This window comes from Pomacea canaliculata, linkage group LG4 (assembly GCF_003073045.1).
Source record: "Pomacea canaliculata isolate SZHN2017 linkage group LG4, ASM307304v1, whole genome shotgun sequence".
In the NCBI taxonomy this organism is placed as follows: domain Eukaryota; kingdom Metazoa; phylum Mollusca; class Gastropoda; order Architaenioglossa; family Ampullariidae; genus Pomacea; species Pomacea canaliculata.
This window is the reverse complement of record NC_037593.1, coordinates 31,700,937-31,719,613: the sequence shown is the minus strand read 5'-3', so window position 1 is coordinate 31,719,613 and position 18,677 is coordinate 31,700,937. Positions and strand designations below refer to the sequence as shown.

At 42.8% G+C, this 18,677-nt stretch overlaps 2 protein-coding genes and 1 long non-coding RNA gene across 4 annotated transcripts in view; 2 read left to right on the top strand and 1 right to left on the bottom strand.

Annotated features, from left to right (window-relative positions):
* The first annotated feature begins 4,352 nt into the window (after positions 1-4,352).
* Positions 4,353-9,380, top strand: LOC112562385. The gene is made up of 4 exons (XR_003098854.1): positions 4,353-5,576; positions 6,003-6,306; positions 7,207-7,360; positions 7,987-9,380. It is a non-coding gene; the product is annotated as an uncharacterized LOC112562385 (long non-coding RNA).
* A 1,263-nt stretch (positions 9,381-10,643) lies between these two features.
* LOC112561472 (acyl-CoA dehydrogenase family member 10-like) overlaps positions 10,644-18,677 on the top strand; it is a 37,084-nt gene continuing 29,050 nt past the window's right edge. Inside the window, 2 exon segments of the mRNA XM_025233994.1 lie at positions 10,644-10,725; positions 11,317-11,520. Coding sequence (XP_025089779.1) covers positions 10,707-10,725; positions 11,317-11,520 — 223 coding nt within the window. The 5' untranslated portion in view covers positions 10,644-10,706.
* LOC112561474 lies at positions 13,053-18,272 on the bottom strand. 2 transcript variants are annotated; one of them, XM_025234000.1, is made up of 3 exons: positions 17,634-18,272; positions 16,094-16,214; positions 13,053-15,318 (listed from the first exon to the last, which is right to left on the bottom strand). In XM_025234000.1, exon 3 carries the CDS (start codon positions 15,171-15,173, stop codon positions 14,049-14,051), a length of 1,125 nt encoding a protein of 374 aa, XP_025089785.1. In that variant the 5' UTR covers positions 15,174-15,318; positions 16,094-16,214; positions 17,634-18,272; the 3' UTR covers positions 13,053-14,048. The 2 variants fall into 2 exon arrangements, with proteins under 2 accessions (XP_025089785.1, XP_025089783.1); XM_025233998.1 differs by lacking the exon at positions 16,094-16,214.

Genomic DNA, 18,677 nt, shown 5'->3' with positions numbered 1-18,677 from the left:
TTTGAAGGGAGGAAGTCAACAACAACAACAACAAATGACAAAGAAAACATGTTGTGGTATTTGTGTTTTTAAAGACTTGCATCTGACATCAAGTAAACACAGTCATGATTAAACTGACAGCACTGGTGCAATACAAGATACAAAATATCAACAACACCAATATCAATAGTCATTAATAGCAACAGTATTCATCCTCGTGGTTTTTACAGAGCCTATCAAGGAGTTACACAGTGACGTCACATCCTGCACTCGACCCAACGAGCGCTGACGTCACTGATCGTGGCTGACCAACGACAGTGAGTTACGCCCCTTGCACAGTAGGCCATAGCTAGGGTGCGATGTTTGACGAACAGCAGTAAACGTTTTAATGAAATCGCAAGGAGAGGAGGTTAAACTACTGGATTTTGCATTATTACATAATGTTTATGAACCTAACCATGCGTCTGTGTGACGTGTGTGTGTGTACGTGCGTTGCGTGCCCCGACATTACTCATTCTTTCCCTTGTGTCTCAATTTCTAGTACGGCTAAAAAAAACTTACTCTCAGCAGTTACGTGGCTTTTTCTAAAGGCCAATCCACAAAAGAGATTAAAAATGAGGTCGCTACCGGCTTGAAAAAAATATTTTTATGATGATCAAAGTGTACACGTATATGATACAGTATATGAATGATTTTGTAATCCAAGGACCTGCCAAGTAGTGAAGCACAAGATCACTTACTCCTACTTCAATCCTATCTCACAAAATCTTACTTCCTCTTATAGACCAGAGAACTTCATTTCGTAAATTTTTTAATTAACATGTTACCCATTTTAATGATCCCAAGATAACTTCTCACATATGTCCCAGAGCCCATGGAATGGACTGTGAAGAAGCAGCCCAAAGGTTTTGTAACCCTAATTTTCCTCCCAGCTCTTTTCAAGCTACAGTCAAAGAATTTTTCCAGAATTACCAAACTAGCAACAATAATAAAATAACTTCTCTTTGAACCCAACATCTTTTAAGTTTGTGAAACTTGTAATAAAATATATCATGAGTATATTTCTAAAGACATACTGATGCCTATTTTGTACTTTTACTGGATGTGTTAAAAATCTGCTTTTTCGGTCACTAATAATTGTATCACTTTGAGAGAGTTTATACTGTTCCTGGCTTCGAAAATGTGGGAACCTCCAAGAAGACGACACCAGTCGTATGTCGTATATTTTAGCCAACAAATGTTCTTACATCGCAGGTTCGCCTGTATATCCACAAGAGGTTAGAGACAAAAACATCTATCAGCATTATTAGAGAGAGGAGGGAGAGAGGGAGCGGGATGGGGAAGAGAGGGACAAAAACAGGTGGAAAAATCTGGTATGGCTGTGCCCGTAATTGAAGTAAAGGGACATAGCTTTTATTTCATGTAGATTGGCCTTTTCCGTAGTAGCTTCCCTTGCACCTTCCGCTCTCTGTTGGTTCTCGTGCACTTCTCCAGTTTGAACTCGGGCATACATCAAAAGAATGTGTAGAAAAATAAAAAACCCGGAGTGAATCGTGCGTCTCTTGTCTTTACAATATGAAGTCAGCACGCAGTGTTTTACAGAGATTCTTACTTACACTGGAAGGAAGCAGACTGCGCATTAGTCAGAGTGACGGCTTGTAAACTTGCCGGTTCGAAACCCGCGGGAGGCAGAGTACTACTGCACCCTATCCTCTTTTCTCTTGACTCATCTATGAAAATGGATAGATAGATAGGTTTAAGGAGGTTAAAGTAGGGAGGGAGTGAGGGTAAAGAGATGTGAACAAAGTGTGGACAGGCCTGACCGTGCTCTGTGGGTGTCAAGAAAAAGATATAAAGGTAAAGACTGAGAGAAAGTCTTCACCAGTGAGTACCAAGATTAAGGGAATGGTAAATGTTTTGTTAAAAACGACTTCAGGCACAACCTAGTCTGGGAGCTAAGGTGCCTCTCAGGGTACTCTCAGGTACGCCACCTCTATGGTTCTCTATCGTCTCTGCTCTCGTCAAAACTTCTTGTTGTTTATCTTATCCTCCAGGGAGTGAGCGGCAGGCTATCTAGAGACCCCTACCCCCCACCTTCCGGGTACACCGGGTTAGTATGACCTTTACGAAGAATGACGCTGCGCAACCGGACGTAACCTCTCCTGTTAAAGGAAAAAGCAAGGGAGATAGCTTTGGTTTAAATGATAGATATCCACGTTTCCGCTCAATGAATTGCGTTTCGAAAGAACTGTTTACTTATTACACTCGTGTCTATAACACAGCTACGCGCTAGTTTTTCGGTGGGCGCCATGTCTCCTACTCTTTCAGGATGAAAGACAAACTGACTCTATGGCGGTGCAATTTGACAAGAAGGGCAACTGTACTTCGATTAGCACTTACAGACTTCAGAGATCATGGAAGTCTATAGCACGACCCCAGGTGTACGGTGCCACCATTTCAACGACCTCGCTCAGAAAACGAAAAGTGAAGGCTTTCGCTCAATGGGTTGCATGAAGTCAGTCGAAAACAAAATGTGGCAGCCATCTTGTACCGTCCCCACGCTGTGTTTGCGATTTTAAGTAAACGATTGCAAACTGAAATTTTTAGCGGAAACGAGCAGAGCATCAGTACCTATTATTCAAGTCTCACTTGCAATTTAGTTGCCTTTTCCTTTAAGCCGAGTCTGTTGCGGGCCAAAAGACCAAAAAGAAAGGAAAACTGCAAATATTGCTTTTTCTATGGTTTGACCACATTTTTACTCCACTTCGGCAATCTTTGATGATTTGCTCAAGTTAAAGTTATTTGCAGGTTAATTAACAATAGTGATATGTGCTTACCGTCAGGCCATGTGTATCAGTGAGTGAAGGTAATGAATACACGAATCTGTTCAATTTTATCTGCTCCGAGTATCATCTGAACATGTCACAGTCATTGGTCGTGTGCTGTGGACTTTGCGGGTGGGAAATGAGCAATAAAGCTCTGTCCTCTATTGGACATCTTGAGTTTTCCAGGAAGCAGCGCAGTCATCAGAATGCTGTAGTAGTAGGAAGAGGGAGGAACCTTCAGTACCTGTAGAAAATCCCAACAGCCTATAAACGGATATCGCATCTAAAAAGAAGTGCGTATGTCCGAGATCTGAACCTAGGAATAACGGATTCTTAGTGGTCACAAGCAAGGGTTTTACCAAATGGATACCGAGCAAATCGATTGTGGAACTTCTTACACTAACTTAGAAATTTAACGATAATGCGCTTAGGACAGCAGATTACTAAAAAGAAAAAGAAGAAAAAAAAAAGTTCCGTAAGGAGTTGGCGACCCGTTAGGAAATGGGTATATACTATTTTCCTTGCGGTTTGATGACGGGTGAAATCACGAGGTTTTGTTGTTTTGGGTGGGTAAATGTATTAGCGATTTAACTAAAAATACTATTCATTTCTTCATAACACGACCATCTAAAAGAAAAAAAGAGTAATTTGAAACAGAAATGTACTTAACCTTCACTGAAACCGAAGTAACCTTCGGTTAATCATAACTTTTAAAGACTAATTTGACAATGATTGGGTCTGTTGAAAACTTCACTTTAATATTAAAAAAACGGTGACATGTATGAACATTAAAAGCGAGAAGGATTTTAAAAGGTGAAATAAAAATGCTTGGTATTCAAAAATGTTTCTTTAGTTTTGTTTGTCTCTTTCTTTGCATCCATCTTTCTTTATTTGACTCAGAGCATTTATGAATCAGACACCGGCTACCCTGTACAATATACGTTTGTTGTATCATGTGCACGGTAGCATATAAACTTACAACAAAATAGTAACACACATTAAATAAAATGTAAGAAAACACTGTGACACACATGTGACACAGGGTGTCCAGTCACTTAATCCCCTAGACTTTTAATCCTTAAGCACTTCATCCCCAGACACTTAATCCCCAAACCAAGCCCTTAACTATAAAAATTATGAAGTCAGCAAAAAATTCAATTGAAATTCAAATAATTATTTTCATATAAACATCACAATAAGTTTTACAATTAAAATAAATATTGAAATACATTAATAATATTTAAATCATGCTATTAACTTCAACGTCATTTGAGCATCTACGACATTAGTTAAAGTTCATATAAGCTAGTAAATTCAATGTTCTTCAAAATATGATATGAAAATTGTTCTTAAGTGCTCGCGAAGTAATTTTTGTTAATCAATATAAAGTCAGCGAAATATTTAATTGAAATTCAAATAATTATTTTCATATAAACATCACAATACATTTTATAGTTCAGGGCTTAGTTTAGGGATTAAGTGTCTGGGATTAAGTGCTTAGGGATTAAAAATCTCGGGGATTAAGTGTCGGGTATTAAGTGTCTGGGGATTAAGTGACTGGGAATCGTGACACAGACATGTCCACTGTTCTTCAAGTCTACTCAGCAAAGTCAATGATTTCGTAAAATTCCGTCCCTCGAAACACAATTTTTGAAGAAGTTTCAAAAGATTGTAAAGAGATCTTTGTGACAAGGAAGTTATAAAAGGAAAACGTGAACGCGAGAAACAGCTGTTGACAAATGACTTATCTGTGTTTATAAAAGATAAAAATGATTCAAGAAAACCATGCTCTAGGTATAAGGCCCCCACGCGCACACAACACCACATCTATCTGAGCTTACGCACAAAATGGTCAACCTGTTGATATTTATGGAAAATATTAGCTGTAAGTTAAGTTTGAAAGTTCCTTGTGCCTGAGAATCCCTCAGTGTACTGACAGGGAATTCCAAACTTCGGGTCCAAATACTTCAGAAAATATCATATCGCAGTGATAACATTTCGTCCGAAGTGTACATGAAGTACATTCACTTGGCTCCAGAAACCCCCCCAAAAAAAAAAAAATCATAAATCTTTCAACAACTGAAAATCTCTCTACAACAACGTTGAAAACTTTCTCTTTTTTTTTTTTTTACATTTAGTAAGTTCTAACACTATATTCTATAGTGGTCACGTGACCTTTGATTACTGCCCTCGTTAACGCTTAACGATACAGATAATCACTAGCGATGTGGTCACTCCTTAAGCAAAAGTCCATCTAACACCTCATTTATGTTCTCATGCAAGATAATACTTTCATTTAGCTGACTAAACTATTTTCAAATTCTTAGATCAGTGTATAAGATAATTAATTTCCTATCTTTTGAGGTCAGCCTTCAATGGATTGACTTCCTTCTTTTTCTCGAGTTCAGCTCGACAGTCGGCGATGAATTGTCTTCGTCATAGATGAGATCGAGGCGCTAACAGTGTCCTTATTGTTATCACCGCTCCTTTCTGGCTGTGGGTCCGGATTACGTTGGTGACTCACCTTCACTCCCGGTGACTCCCAGCAAATTTTTGTCTGTGGATTTTTTTGAGGGGAGGAGTGTAGTCTTTTTCTCTCATCGCTACGTGTCCCATTGATGAAGAGGAAGACGTCCGTCTTGTTAATGGATATAAAAGATGAAGACACTGATGATGCCTTTAGCAAAAACATCTTCGACATTTGGATCTTAAGCGAATTTGTGTTTCAACACTTTAGGCCACATTTACCTTTTTCATCGCCTTGGCACGGAGGTAAGGAACCTGTGTGTTATTTTATAGATTTGGTGAACGCCGTTGATATAGGAAATCATCTATAAAAAATTATGTATAAAACTACACAAGACAAATATACGAGGGAGAGTAAAAAATTAAAGAAAAACTCATTTAACAATGTTAATATGACAATGAAAGTATCACTTGTCCACATAGTTCCCATGCAGGACGAGGCATTTGTCGCATCGTTCAACAAGTTTCTGTATTCATGTGCAGAAGGTTTTAGGTGGCTACCGAAGCCAGGTGATCGCCACATCTTTTGCACACAAAAGTTTAGCACGATAGAGAGCATGCACTTGTTTATGTAAATGTCAAGACAGTCGGACAGATGTGCAGATTGATAGACGCGCAAGCAAACGATTTTCTCAGTATTTATTACGGATTTTTTTTTTATCTCGACACCAGGTCATCATCATGGCAACAGCAAACAATATCTTCACCCTTGGTGTCTACGACAACCTTGTCTTCAAAAGGTGGTTTCGGTTATTCACGACCGCCATCATCGCAGCGATGATGCTGGCCTCGTCAACGACGACAGCCATGCCAGCAGCAACAACAGAGCGGAGGAGCAGCTGCTACCAGAGGAGTACCTGGCCGCCCCTCGCCCTCCGCGACAGACATTCAAGTGATGATCTCCACAGACTGGGCGGCCGCCTGACCTGAGCAGCCTTTCTCACCTGTGCAGCTCGCCTTCTGAACAGCAGACCTGGTCAGTGGACATTTCTCTTCCTACCCCCTCTCTACCACACGCTTTTCTTTTAGGAGAGGTAGTTTTGAAGCTGAGTTTAAAATCATTGCCCCCGTGGCAACCTGGGGAAAATGCCAGCAAGTGTCTTCTGTCCGTAGTTATACAGCGGTGTCCACAACCTTTTTGACCCCTTGGGCTGCAGTCATAAATCAGTGTCGACGATGTCCTGTGGTAAAGTAACATAAGACAATATCCACGAGGTATGGACAATGATTTGTAACCACGGAGACAAGACACTTGCCGTTGATTTCCCCTACTTTAACCAGCGGTAACAATTAACCCTCACTTCATAATTACGGCCTCATGAGGTTTCGCTACGTTTTCTCTACGACCACTGTCAACATCTTTTTTTAAAAATTCTTCAATTAATATTTCCTCCGTTTATCTCACTGATGGTCGGTCTGTTCATCTGTCTGCATAAGCGAGGGTGAATGAGTTTAGGAAAGAGACATCCAATGATAATGACAATTCTTTATTACAGAGGATGATAGTATAAGCAAACAATGTGCTTTTACCCTGTAGAGCCTTCTCCCTGAAATCGGAAAATAAATTGTGTTTTCAACACATTTCACTACGCTCATTACAACTTATGTACATGAAAATTAATTGTTAAATAGAAATAGTAGCATAACAGCATGAAGCACCAAGGAAATGAAAGTTATAATATCGATGCACATTTATAAAAATTCATATTTATTAAGAAAGCGAGAACTTGAGGCTGTTAATCACATAAATAGTATCTAATAAATAAATAATCAAAACAGAGGACGCATTTGCTTTAATTTATATGGTCATCTGCCAACTTACCTAAATCTTATATTTTAATTACACATTTAAAGACAGAGTGATTTTCTTTTGAAGGCGTCCCAAGTGCAACTACTCGGCACCAACAGTGGAGAGCGATACTCCCCTGGAGGAGCGGAGCGCGTGCCGTTGGGACTACGTGATCGAGACGGACCCGCTGCGCATCCCCCAGCAGATACGTCACGCCAGGTGCAGCTGTTCCAATTGCCAGGTGAGCTACAGGTTGTCATGCCTCACTACATTTGTGCAGCTAGAATCCACTGATGAACTGCTGGACAGACCCTGTGCGCTGTAATACAACTTGCTGAAACCACCTCGGAACAAATAATTATTTGATAATTAAGCTGTCAAGTTAGGGACAAATATTAAGAGTACAAGTGATTCACCACTTCACTATCCCAATACTGACACCACACATGAAGAAGTTGAATCACGTGATCAAATGTTGACAATAATTTAAAAAAAAAAACAACAACAACGCCGTGAAGAGTTAAGCGGGAATTAATAACCCGGGCAAAGCAGGATACCCCGTGGTGTCACACCCCAATTGTTACGTATCTGTAGTTTTCAAATCAGAGAGCGAGGAGATGGAGATTATTGTGAAAATTTATTGCTCGGGTGTTCAGTTTGTTAGTATATGCACAAATAAGCTCGCATAACGGATTGAAAATAATTTTAATGATAACAGCGCATTGCTAGTGCTCGTGGATATTGTGACAAAGCAGTCAAATAACACTCCATACTCCACTATCCAATACTCCCGTTCGTACACAACCTATCATAACATTATATCTTAGATTTCAACCATTTTTTTTAAATGTTCAAAAATTGTTTCAGATGCAAAGGGTCAAAGCCCCCTTTTACAATGCCGGCTGTGAGGAGAAGTTTGCGACCTTTCCTGTGATTCGTTGCCAAGAAGCCGTGACGAGTGACAGCAGCCTCGACAGAAAGTGTCGGATGGTCATGCAGCGTGTTGCTGTCAGTTGTGTCTGTGCCTTTGTCAGGCCTCTTTGATGAACTTCTGGAACTCTATACTCACGACTCCATCGCCAGCCAGCAATACCGGATAATGACTCTTACAAACTGAAACGGGTTTACATATACAAAATAATTTATTTATGCAATAACTTATTTCACCTGAAAGCAACTCCACTTTTTTATTTTTGTGTCCCTGTAAAAAAAAAAATAATAAAATGCAGGATCTAATAATGATTCAGTAGAACTTGTGGCTACAGACTGATAGCTAAGTGCGCGTGGCTGTGTGTGTGTGTGAGAGAGAGAGGACCACCGACCTTTACCGTCTACAGACATTCCCACAATGCCTCTGCTAAGTGGCAAACTTCTGCTACAGGCAGAAAGAGAAATATGTGATTACAATACTGAAAAAAAGTTTTATTGGTTGCAAAAATGGTGACCTCATGCAGTACAGTAGGTGCACGAACAGACATACAATAACTTTAACAATTAAGTTATACTTATACGAATTTTGATTTTTTTTTTCTTGTGGGGGGGGGGTATTCTTTGTGAAAATGCAAGCACTTTTCCGAATATACTTGTCGATAAGTGTGAAGCACTTTATCAGGCATGCTAGCTACATTTAAACATTTATTAGAATGATTGTTGTCTTAGTGGGACTCGAAGATTGTTGTCAGAAGAGTTTTCAAAATTACAAAAAAAATCAGTAATCATGTCAAAATTTTATTCTGTGTCCATACATTTTAACTATGAACCCTGTGTTTGTCTTGCTTCATTATCAAAAGTCACAAAAGTTTTTCATTTGACAATTGTGATTGGTTAGTCGCGGCTCCTAACAATCCTAACGCCAATCAGTCCGTTACTCATTGTTGTTCCAGGGAAAAGGATGGAAGTCCGCAAAGAGAATTTTCCTCTAATTCTAGTTCTTACTCGTCGGGCAATCTAGTCTAGTCTAATATACCTCGCAATGTGTTCTTTTTTTCACTTGCTACTCTCGCATTTAGCCGACCTTGGAGTCTTCTCAAGACCCTGTTTTTTCCAAAGAAAAAGAAAAGATGCGTTCTCTTCGATGCGTTGCCCAGTTTCGGATCGGTTAGCTTCTCATTCTCCTCACGTTTCACAACTGTCTTACTTCGCTATTCTACCTTGCACGAGACAAAAGCTACATTCACCTAAGAAATATACGAGGTATATCTGAAAAGTCTCGAGACTGGTGTCACAAACAAATTATTTCGACTCTAAACAACAAACTTCGTGGTTTCCCTTCAACGTAACACCACGTAATGCCTGTCTCTACCTTTCTCCGTCATGCTTCTCTGAACTGCTGGAAAGATTCTTCTTAGATGCCCATTAGCTCTGTGGATACGACCCTCTGCTTCACCCCGACAATGCCCTGCTCACAGCCTCCTGAGCATCCGCCAGTTCCTGGCCCAGAAGAACATCGCCGTACTGGAAATTCACCTGATTCTATGTGACCTTTTTCTTTCCCCTTAGCCTAAGAGGATCATCAAAGAGGCGTCGAGGCCATGAAGATGGCAGTAACGACAAGTGCACTAGGACCTACATCACTACTTGAACATATAAACATATATGAGCGGTTAGTATAATAAAGAAAATTGACGATAAATGATCAAACTTGTAGTATACCACGGAAAAAATAATCCCCAGAGTGAGGAATCTTCCGTCAACTTTTCTTTAAGAGAAAAGGGAAAGATGGAAAAAAAATCCACTGACCAAGGCCGGGCCTCCCTGACAGCCTTGGGCCCGCATACACCCGGGTACCCTCTCGTCAGGCCTGACAGTGCAGTACTTCTCCGTACTCGAAATAAGGGGAAAATGAAGGGGAAAGGAGAGGAATTTTGAGGTACGTGAGCCACTTGACAACGGACCCAAACACGTACACGGTGCATAAGGTACTACCGTACTCAAAATAAAAAGAAACGACCTCCTCGCGCTACAGCGAACAGGATTCAGGCACTGCATTTTTCCGGCTGTTTATACACAAAAACTAGGGTGCTAGGTCACGACCTGCATATCTTGGAAAGGGGAGGAAGGAGGGATGTAGGGTTGAGGAACAACGCACTGTCAGCGGTACACGCTGCCATAAACAAGCGCTCCCGCTACAGTACATATAAAGAAACAATCTCGAAAGCATTAACATTGAGTTAGCACCATTGCATATCAGTAACTATGTCAGTGGATTACAATTATGACAATATGGAGTCTTTTAGTAAGTTGTGTCGATTTATCAGCCAGCGAAGTACCTGCATGTCAATTGAGGTATAGATTGTTCCACAGAATGTGGACCTTTACCTTTCACTGAAAAATCTCTTGTAAAACAGCTTTTAAAATGATACCACCTCACGGATAGCAAAAACAGCCGCTTAAATTAGTCTTGTTTTTGTTTACTCCAAGATAAAGCAAGTCGCTCACGCTCACATACAGTATCACACCTTACGAGCCTCATCGCCTTGATGCTGATGCTCTAGCAAGCGGAGATAACTCCACTGACTGCCTGACAGGCGTCGAAGTGATGTCCCCTAGCATACTATGGACCCGTCTGCTGGAGCTAAACAATCTCAATGCAGTTAGATTCGAAATGTAAGTATAAATAACAAGTAACAGTCCCAGTCGCACATGGCACTATTTTGCGGAAATTGTAGTAGGGACTGGCTATCAGGCCTCGCAGCCTATTTAACGTGCCCTAAAAACAAAAACACTTCTGTCCTGCTAGAAAGAAACACATCATATTATATGCATCCACTCTGGCTGATGCATCGCTGCATGAAAGGTTATCTGCAGACAACTCACTTTGCCCTACTAAGATCTCCGGCCTGTTGTAATATTTTGCATAGCTGTAACATTTCCTCCCTTCTTATCCAGTTTCATTAAAGTTGGGTACAAAAGTAACACATGAGCTTAGTATGTGTTTCAAAACTTCCTGCATTACAAGTAAGGCTTCAACAATTTAATTTGCTTCGTTGTTAAAAGCTTGTTAATTTCTGCTAAACAAAAGCAAGCATAATAGTAGTCTAAAGAAAAAAGTGCTCTTTATCTTTGAGTACATGTATATTCATAAATATTTATATTGTGTGCATACATTTTTATAGGCATTCTTTTGTTTGCGTTATTTGTGTATTTTGTACAAATGTATTTTAATGCAAGATTTTCTTGCATCTTAACTTCATGCAGATAACCTGGAAAACAGAACAATGTCACGTCTGCTGCCCAAATTCACTGTATTAAATAGACCATGGCGTGTTGCCGGTCGACCAGGTATGGCTGCATCCGTTCATCTAACTAACAGTCAATCAGAGGTCGCCAAATCAAATTTCAAGGCTGTAATATTTGATATGGGTGGCGTGTTAATACCTTCACCATTTGAAATATTTCGAGGTAAGTTCTCAGAAAGAGAGAGAGATAGTGTGTATGTACATGTAGATGTATGTGGAGGAAATTTAAGGAGGTGTATAAGCAATAGTACGAGCAGTAGCGTCTGCAAGTATGAGTGTGACTGTGATCAGTATTTGTCAAATAAGTGGCAACCATCATCAATTCAAATTCATAGCGTAATATCACTTGGCAAATAAATGCTTTCTTTTTCTCCTATGATGATTTTACTTGATGTGACTCTGAGCACTGATCAAAAAAAAAAACAAAACTATTGTATCAATCCAAGTAACATGGTGCAATAAAAAATAAATACGTTTATGACTGAGATCTGTTCAGCAGTCACCTGTACAGACGCTTGTAATGAAATGTAGTTTGTTAAAAGGATAGTAAGGATAGTAATACTAAAGAATAAAAGGATAGTAATACTCCGACACAGATACATGCTCAAAAGTGTGTGTGTGGACATAAACATACGTGCATGAATCTGCACACACAAACACATCCATAGTCTGCACTTTGTTGTGCATCTTTGTATTCTCTTTTTACTGCAAAAATAGCATAATTTAGAGGTGTACTTAGTGTGCACATTTTTTTAATATATATATATTGAAAGAGTGGGAGACATATAGAACTGTCTGTAACAAACCCACAGAATCATGCATATATGTATGGATGTCTGTGTTATTTACACATTTCTGTGTCATTAAAAATCTGTAAAACTGTGAAATACCACAAGAACTATCAGTATAGAAGCACTCTTTCTTTTTATTCAATTAATGTGAAAATAATCAGCTTCACAACAACCTCAGTAACCAAGGACTGATACAGATCATTACTCTGTGAAAGAGAGTTTACAAAATTTACAAACTCACGCTTGCTTCATGTCAATGTTTCCAAATAGGTGCATATGCACACACACACACACGTATACATACACACATGCATGCATGATGTCATGAACAGGTATAATTTCTGCACACATTTAATACATGTTATTAAATTTTCATTGTCATCTAGATTAATAACAGGTAATGAACACACTGTTAGACAATATGTTACACTGAGATCAAGTATTAGGCCATTATTTCAGCTTTCTTAACCAGTCCTCACAAGCCAAGTTTGGAAAGCATTAAATTCTCATAAAAAGACAGGTTGTGTACAGCAAGCAGGGGTCTTTGCCAGAAGATAAATAATATGGCATGCACAAGGTTTTCCTTTCAAAATCATGTGAAAAGGGGATAATGTCACAGCTGTCTTACAGCTCAAAAAATTTGTACTGCTGTCCTTTTCGTAAAAGTTACCGGCCTAAGAGGCCAGCACCTTGGTAGAGATATTCATTGCAGACATTTTATTATAACATAAAACATATTTGAATTAAAGCTAGGTTAAATATGTAAGCGCACTGTATACAAATAAGAGGAAAGCCAGCTGTTTTGCCTTGGAATAATATAAGCAGAAGTCTTCTGTTACATGTAAGAAGTGCAAGTACTGCACAGTCATGCATAATGTAAGCAGAAATTAGCCATTTGTTGGGATTTTTTTTAACCTTAGAATCCTGAGACTGATACAAGTTTTCCTCTCGCTGTGGCTTTCTTGGCATTCATTAAGCACTACACAAATGGCCTACAGGTGTGAGTGAGTTGAGAAATGCAAAACCAAAATTGTTATGGCCTTGTTCTCACAGATTTGCATGTTTTGAAGTAGATAACGCTTTTATTAAGTAAGGATCTGTTTTTGCTGTCTTTGTTTCCGCACTCATGAGTGTGTGTCACTTATATTGCAGTCTTCACATATCAGACTAGAATTACAGATACAGATACAGATTGTTACAGATACTTTCTACCTTCAGGTAACCATAGGTTGATTATTATAGAGTTCCATTCAAAATAAACCACCAATAACTCATAATTCACTGAGTGCATCTTTGCACTCACCTGTTAGCGCCCCCATGTGAAAAATTGTCAATGCAATTGATGATTGGTTAGTACAGCTGTTATCATCTGTGAAATTTCACCCTTTTGCACCAACACAAAGTTCTGGTCACTTGGTCAAAAAAGAAATGCTACGTAGTTTAGAAAATAATATCATATTCAAACTGTTACTGTTATGGTTGTTGTCATCAGTGTTATCACTACTGTGTCATACTGCAATGCCACTACTCATGTTCCCTGCCCTTTGTTCAATTGAGGGGACGTTTACAGAATTCCTATTTCCAAGTCCTGTTCTGATTAATCAAACGTCTCCTGCGGTGGCCGCGATGGCGCAATTGTTTAGCGCTATTCTTCAATTACATTATTACAGTGTCACGTGTTCTGGATTTTATACATGCTCTTCTTTTTCAGCATGAGGCATTCATTTGAGGGCTGACCGTTTTGTTGCTGGCTCGCGTGTAACACCACCTCTTATTTCCCCCATCCCCTTTCTCATACCCGCTATAATTTGGCGACAGACCCCTCCCCAACCTTCTTGTGACATGGACTGGCGACTCTTTCAGCCTTGCATGACTACACGTGAAGCCTGAGCACTGCTGATCAGTCGCAGTCGCAATCACACCCGAGTGCGGCGGTGAAGAGAGCGGTACCCGCATGTTGACATGGTCGGCAGGTGTCCCGCAGTTTGCACGTGGCCCCGTGCTGCTGCGGGCCCCGCTTGTCCCACACGGCCCTCCCTTGCTTGCGCTTCTCCATGGCGATGCGGACGGCCTTGTCCGACACGTCCAGGGTGGCGAGGTAGAAGCCTTTGCACACACGCACCCGCTTGCCGTCCACCAGAAAGGTGTACTCCCGTGAGCACTCGCGCGTGTGAGTCATGGTTTTGGCCGGCTTCTCGCGGATGCTGTGGCAGTAGTAGTGCAGGCGCTTGACGTAGGAGTCGAGGCGCCAGAAGTGTGTGAAGATGGCCAGGCGCTGGGCAGGGGAGACGTTCTGCGAGCAGTTGTAGCGACACTTGGAGCAGTCCTTCTCCCGGACCCTTCGTTCGGGGTAGATCCTCCCCGAAGGTGACGTGTACTCTTTGCCGAAGAGGCGCAGCTCTTTGCGCTTCTCCCGACTAGGCGGGCCAGAGGCGCCGTGGAGGCTTGCCTCAGGGGAATCCCCCTGGAGTGGAGTTTCGAGTGCGATGGAGTCTTGGGGTCGAGGGGAGGAGGGCTCCGCGGCGAACGTGGCGTCTCGTGGCACAGAGTCGCGAGCTCGCAGTTTGCGCACGGCCCCCGACACCCGGCCGGTGGCGTCATGGCGTGAAGTCATGACGTCACACATCTTTCGCAGGAGTTCGGACGCCGTGTAGTCCGCCTCCACCGCTGGCAAGGGTGTGTCTACCCGTCCCTGGCACAGTCTTTTCCTAGGACACGCCTGCTTTCGCGCCCTTTTGGCGACGGGATTTCGGTCACTGCCAGCATGGCGGTCGCTGGGCCTCGTGCTGCTGTCGTTCGAGGGCTGGCGAGGCTTTCTCGCGAGAATGAAGGAGCGTGTGGAGTTTGCCGGATCGTGCCCGAAGATGCCCGAGGATTTGGTGGAAGAGTCGTGGGGCTTTCCTCTCGACGGGGAGACCTTCTCCCTCTCCTGCAGCACCGAATGGAGAAACCTGATGCGCTTCCCAGGGTCACGAGGTCCTGCATATGGTGCATCACCGGCCGCCCTCATCGAGGACAGATCCATACTCACCCTACCACCAACAAGGCGTCAACAGGATGAATAGAAGAAAGGGTGGGGGAAATGGAGGTTGTCACGTGACTCAGTAGAAGATGTAGATTGCTACCAAAGTCGTGATCGTCAACACTCGTGCCACCACTGCACCACGATTCTGAAAAGAGAAAAACAAACCCCGAAGGGCATAATTAAATGCACTCAACAGAAAGAGAACGTGTGCACTATTTGAAAATTTTACCTTTTAGTTTCCTCCCTTTCTCAGTTATCGCTTCTCACCTTTGTACACTAAAATCAGCAGGACGCTTGATTTCTCAGTCGTACCTTCTCGTCAGACACCCTTAGCTTTGACAACAGAATATCTTTTCCTTAATGTCCTCTGAAATAATCTGCATACTAGACAGTAAGCTTTCACGTAATGTCTCACCTTGTGTCATATCGGATAACATATGGCTTTCAACAGGACAGCGCGCTTGGTGTATGTTTGAAAGAGTGTACTGAGTGCGCGCTAGTGCGTACGTGTATGTGGAAGCCACACACATGCACAAACACACACACACACTTGCCTCTGCCTACCTACACACAGAAGGGACACCTGCGAAAATATTAAACAACGGAATAAAAAAAATCAGTATCACACTAATATAATTTTTTTTAAAAAAAGGAAAGAAACGAAGCGCGTCAAATGTTATCAGAACTTAGCCAATGACTGAAGTGTTTATGACTAATTTCTAAAAGAGGTCAGTTTCGAGTCTTCGACGATAAACAGTCTGAGGCAGTTTCTTGCACATGCATTTGGGATGATGTAAGGCATAAGACATGCAAGACCTGTGTGAGAGAGAGATGGCAGCGCTCCAGAAGAAAGCAAAACGCCAGGAAAGAAGGGAAAGTAATGAACCACTGAAACGCAAAGTTGCAAGCCGTGTCTCCACCTGGCGCAGGAACGGTGATTTCTAGCCTCCCCCTGCTTTGTCCTCCACCCCGTCTCCACAGATGAGCGGAAGCAAGTGGAGCACACCAGTTCCACTGCTGTATGTGCCGCTGTCACGTGACCTGTTGCATAAAAGGCAGTGTTGTGTGATGCTGATTCGAATCTCCAAGAGTTCATACTGTAAAAAGCTACTTTTACTGCGCATGAGACAGAATGAGAATAACGAGTAAGCGAGCGAGAGAGAGAGAAGGAGGATTAAAAATCGCATCATCTTACAATGGGAAGCGAACCTGAGTCCTTTCCGAATTCTAAGTCTTGGCTAGATCGTCGACATTAAACTGTCGGCAACATGGAGGTCTTCGCCTTTCTCCTACTGATCTATCTTTGTCAGGTCTGCATTTTGTGGTTGTGTTATGATAACCTTCTCATAACTACCATTTTGTCAAAACAACGTGCTATCATTATTATTTAAATCAATGATTATGAAGTTAATTAGTTTCGCAGTCCGTCTTCCCTGCTGACGTTGGTTGGGCCGTTATCGTTCTCTCTCTCTCTCAAAGAAGAAGAAAAAAAGAACAGGTTGTTTAGGAGGCGGAGGCGGCGCTGTAGTTGTCTCAGATGCTGGTGTGAGAAAATGTAATGCTAGTCGTGGTGGTAGTGGCAGAACTCGGTCATCACATTTCCTCCTCCTCAACCACGACCTCTCCACGACTGTCAGCTGCCCGCGCATCGTGGTTCGCGTATCTTGGCAGCGTCGTCAGTCGCGTGCTCGCACACGTGAACCGGTTCCCTTGCCAATCGGCATTGGCCACCCTTTAATATACCCCTCCCATTACCCTGCTGTACTGTGGGTGTGTGACTAGATATTGCTCATTGTTTTCTCAATCAACCAAGCATTACAGTAGTATCTTCGAAATGCAGCCTCAGCGTTGTCTGATGTCACTCAGCCGGACAGTTTGAACTGAGTGAAATGCCTGTGGATTTGCCTTGTTTACCTGTTTATTCATTGGCTGAATAGACGGTCGAGAGATCACTCAACAAGAATACGAGTGATCGTTAGGCATGAGAGGAATGCTTGATACCCGACATGCTCGGTTTGATGATGGTGGAGAGAGAGAGAGAGTTACCGCAGCTCACCCGGAATAGGAACAGGTCGATCAGCTCTGACACCTGCTGGCAGTTCGAACACCCAAAATTTGCGCCTGGCACGCCTCGAGATCGTGACACCCAGGACAGCGCTCGGCAAGAGACAGCAGACCACTTTTACAGTCAGGTGTGTTCTCACACTGACGAACCTGGATCCCAGATCCCGGTTCTCTAGAACCTTCCCTTCTGATCTACCGAGTTGTCGGTAAATCACAGTCGATTGCCACATAAAAGATTTTTTCTCGGTAAGACACAGGTATGTTGGCATACTGCGCCAACAACAACATCAATCAATAAGGACAAATTTTAAAAAATGTTGCTAGTAGGAGTGTGGGGGTGTATTAGAAGGAAGACGAGTCTTCGGATGACCTTGTGAACTTTGGATCAGAACTTACCTTTGTCACATTCAAAGGTTGGATCGTCTGCTTCCAGTTTACCGCGACACCGTCATCCGTTCGTCCGTACGTGCGACTACACCTTGACCTTCGCTCGAGTCCGGATATGTGTCCCCTGTCGCATTTCCTCCCAAAGGTCACTTGTGAACGCGTGTGCACTGGCTTGACCGCAAGCGTCAACCACCAGGCCCACTACAACGACTACTAGGGTTGTTGTTGCACCCACCTCCACCCACCACGATTACCGCCTTCGCCTATATACCGAAGCCACCACCACTTGCTCTGCGACTCTGAATACCGAGTTGGATGCGGCTGGCTCGTGCAAATTGTTCCGTGCTGCTGCTGGTGTGGTTGCTGCTGCTGCTGCAGGCAGAGCTGGCGTGTTCACACACAAACTGCAACGGCAACCACAAGGCGAGTGCAGCAGGACACTTACGCCAAACAACTGGCGGGCAGTGAACCGCACGAAGACAGCATGCGTGTACAGGGAACGCGGAGTGCCACACACACACGTACCCACACACACGTGCGCGCGCGCACACACACACATACCACATTTACACAGGTACCCACACACGCGCGCACACACACGAACGCACGCGCACTCACACACATGCACAAGCGTGCAACATCACTTAAGCCCCCACAGACGCAGACGCAAACGGGCCTACAGCTAGGTTAGTAGGGTTAGTCGCGTGTGCGTGTCTGTGTGAGTGTGGCTTAGCCCAGTTCGATTCTGCTAGGGCTCAACTCGCCAGGGGGAGAGACCTGCGAAAAGTGACGCAGGTTGTGGCTGAGTGAGGAAGGGGGTGGCGCACGCGAGAGAGAGAGATGGGGGATGAGGAAAAAAGCGGTTTGCTGTAAGCAGCTGAAGGGCTCAACTCAGCGCACGCAGGCGCATGGGTGGTGAGGGGTGAGGTGGACGGAGTGGTGGAGGAGAGAAGAGCGGATGGACGGAAGGATGGGTTCAGGTGGTTTGAGGGAGACGCCATGCAGCCAGCGAGCTGGCTGCACACACCGGGCGGGAGAGGCAGTCATGCCGGC

What these genes read in the sequence shown, in the direction of transcription:
- LOC112561474 (XM_025234000.1), bottom strand. Translation starts at nt 15,173, where the DNA reads ATGGATCTGTCCTCGATGAGGGCGGCCGGTGATGCACCATATGCAGGA.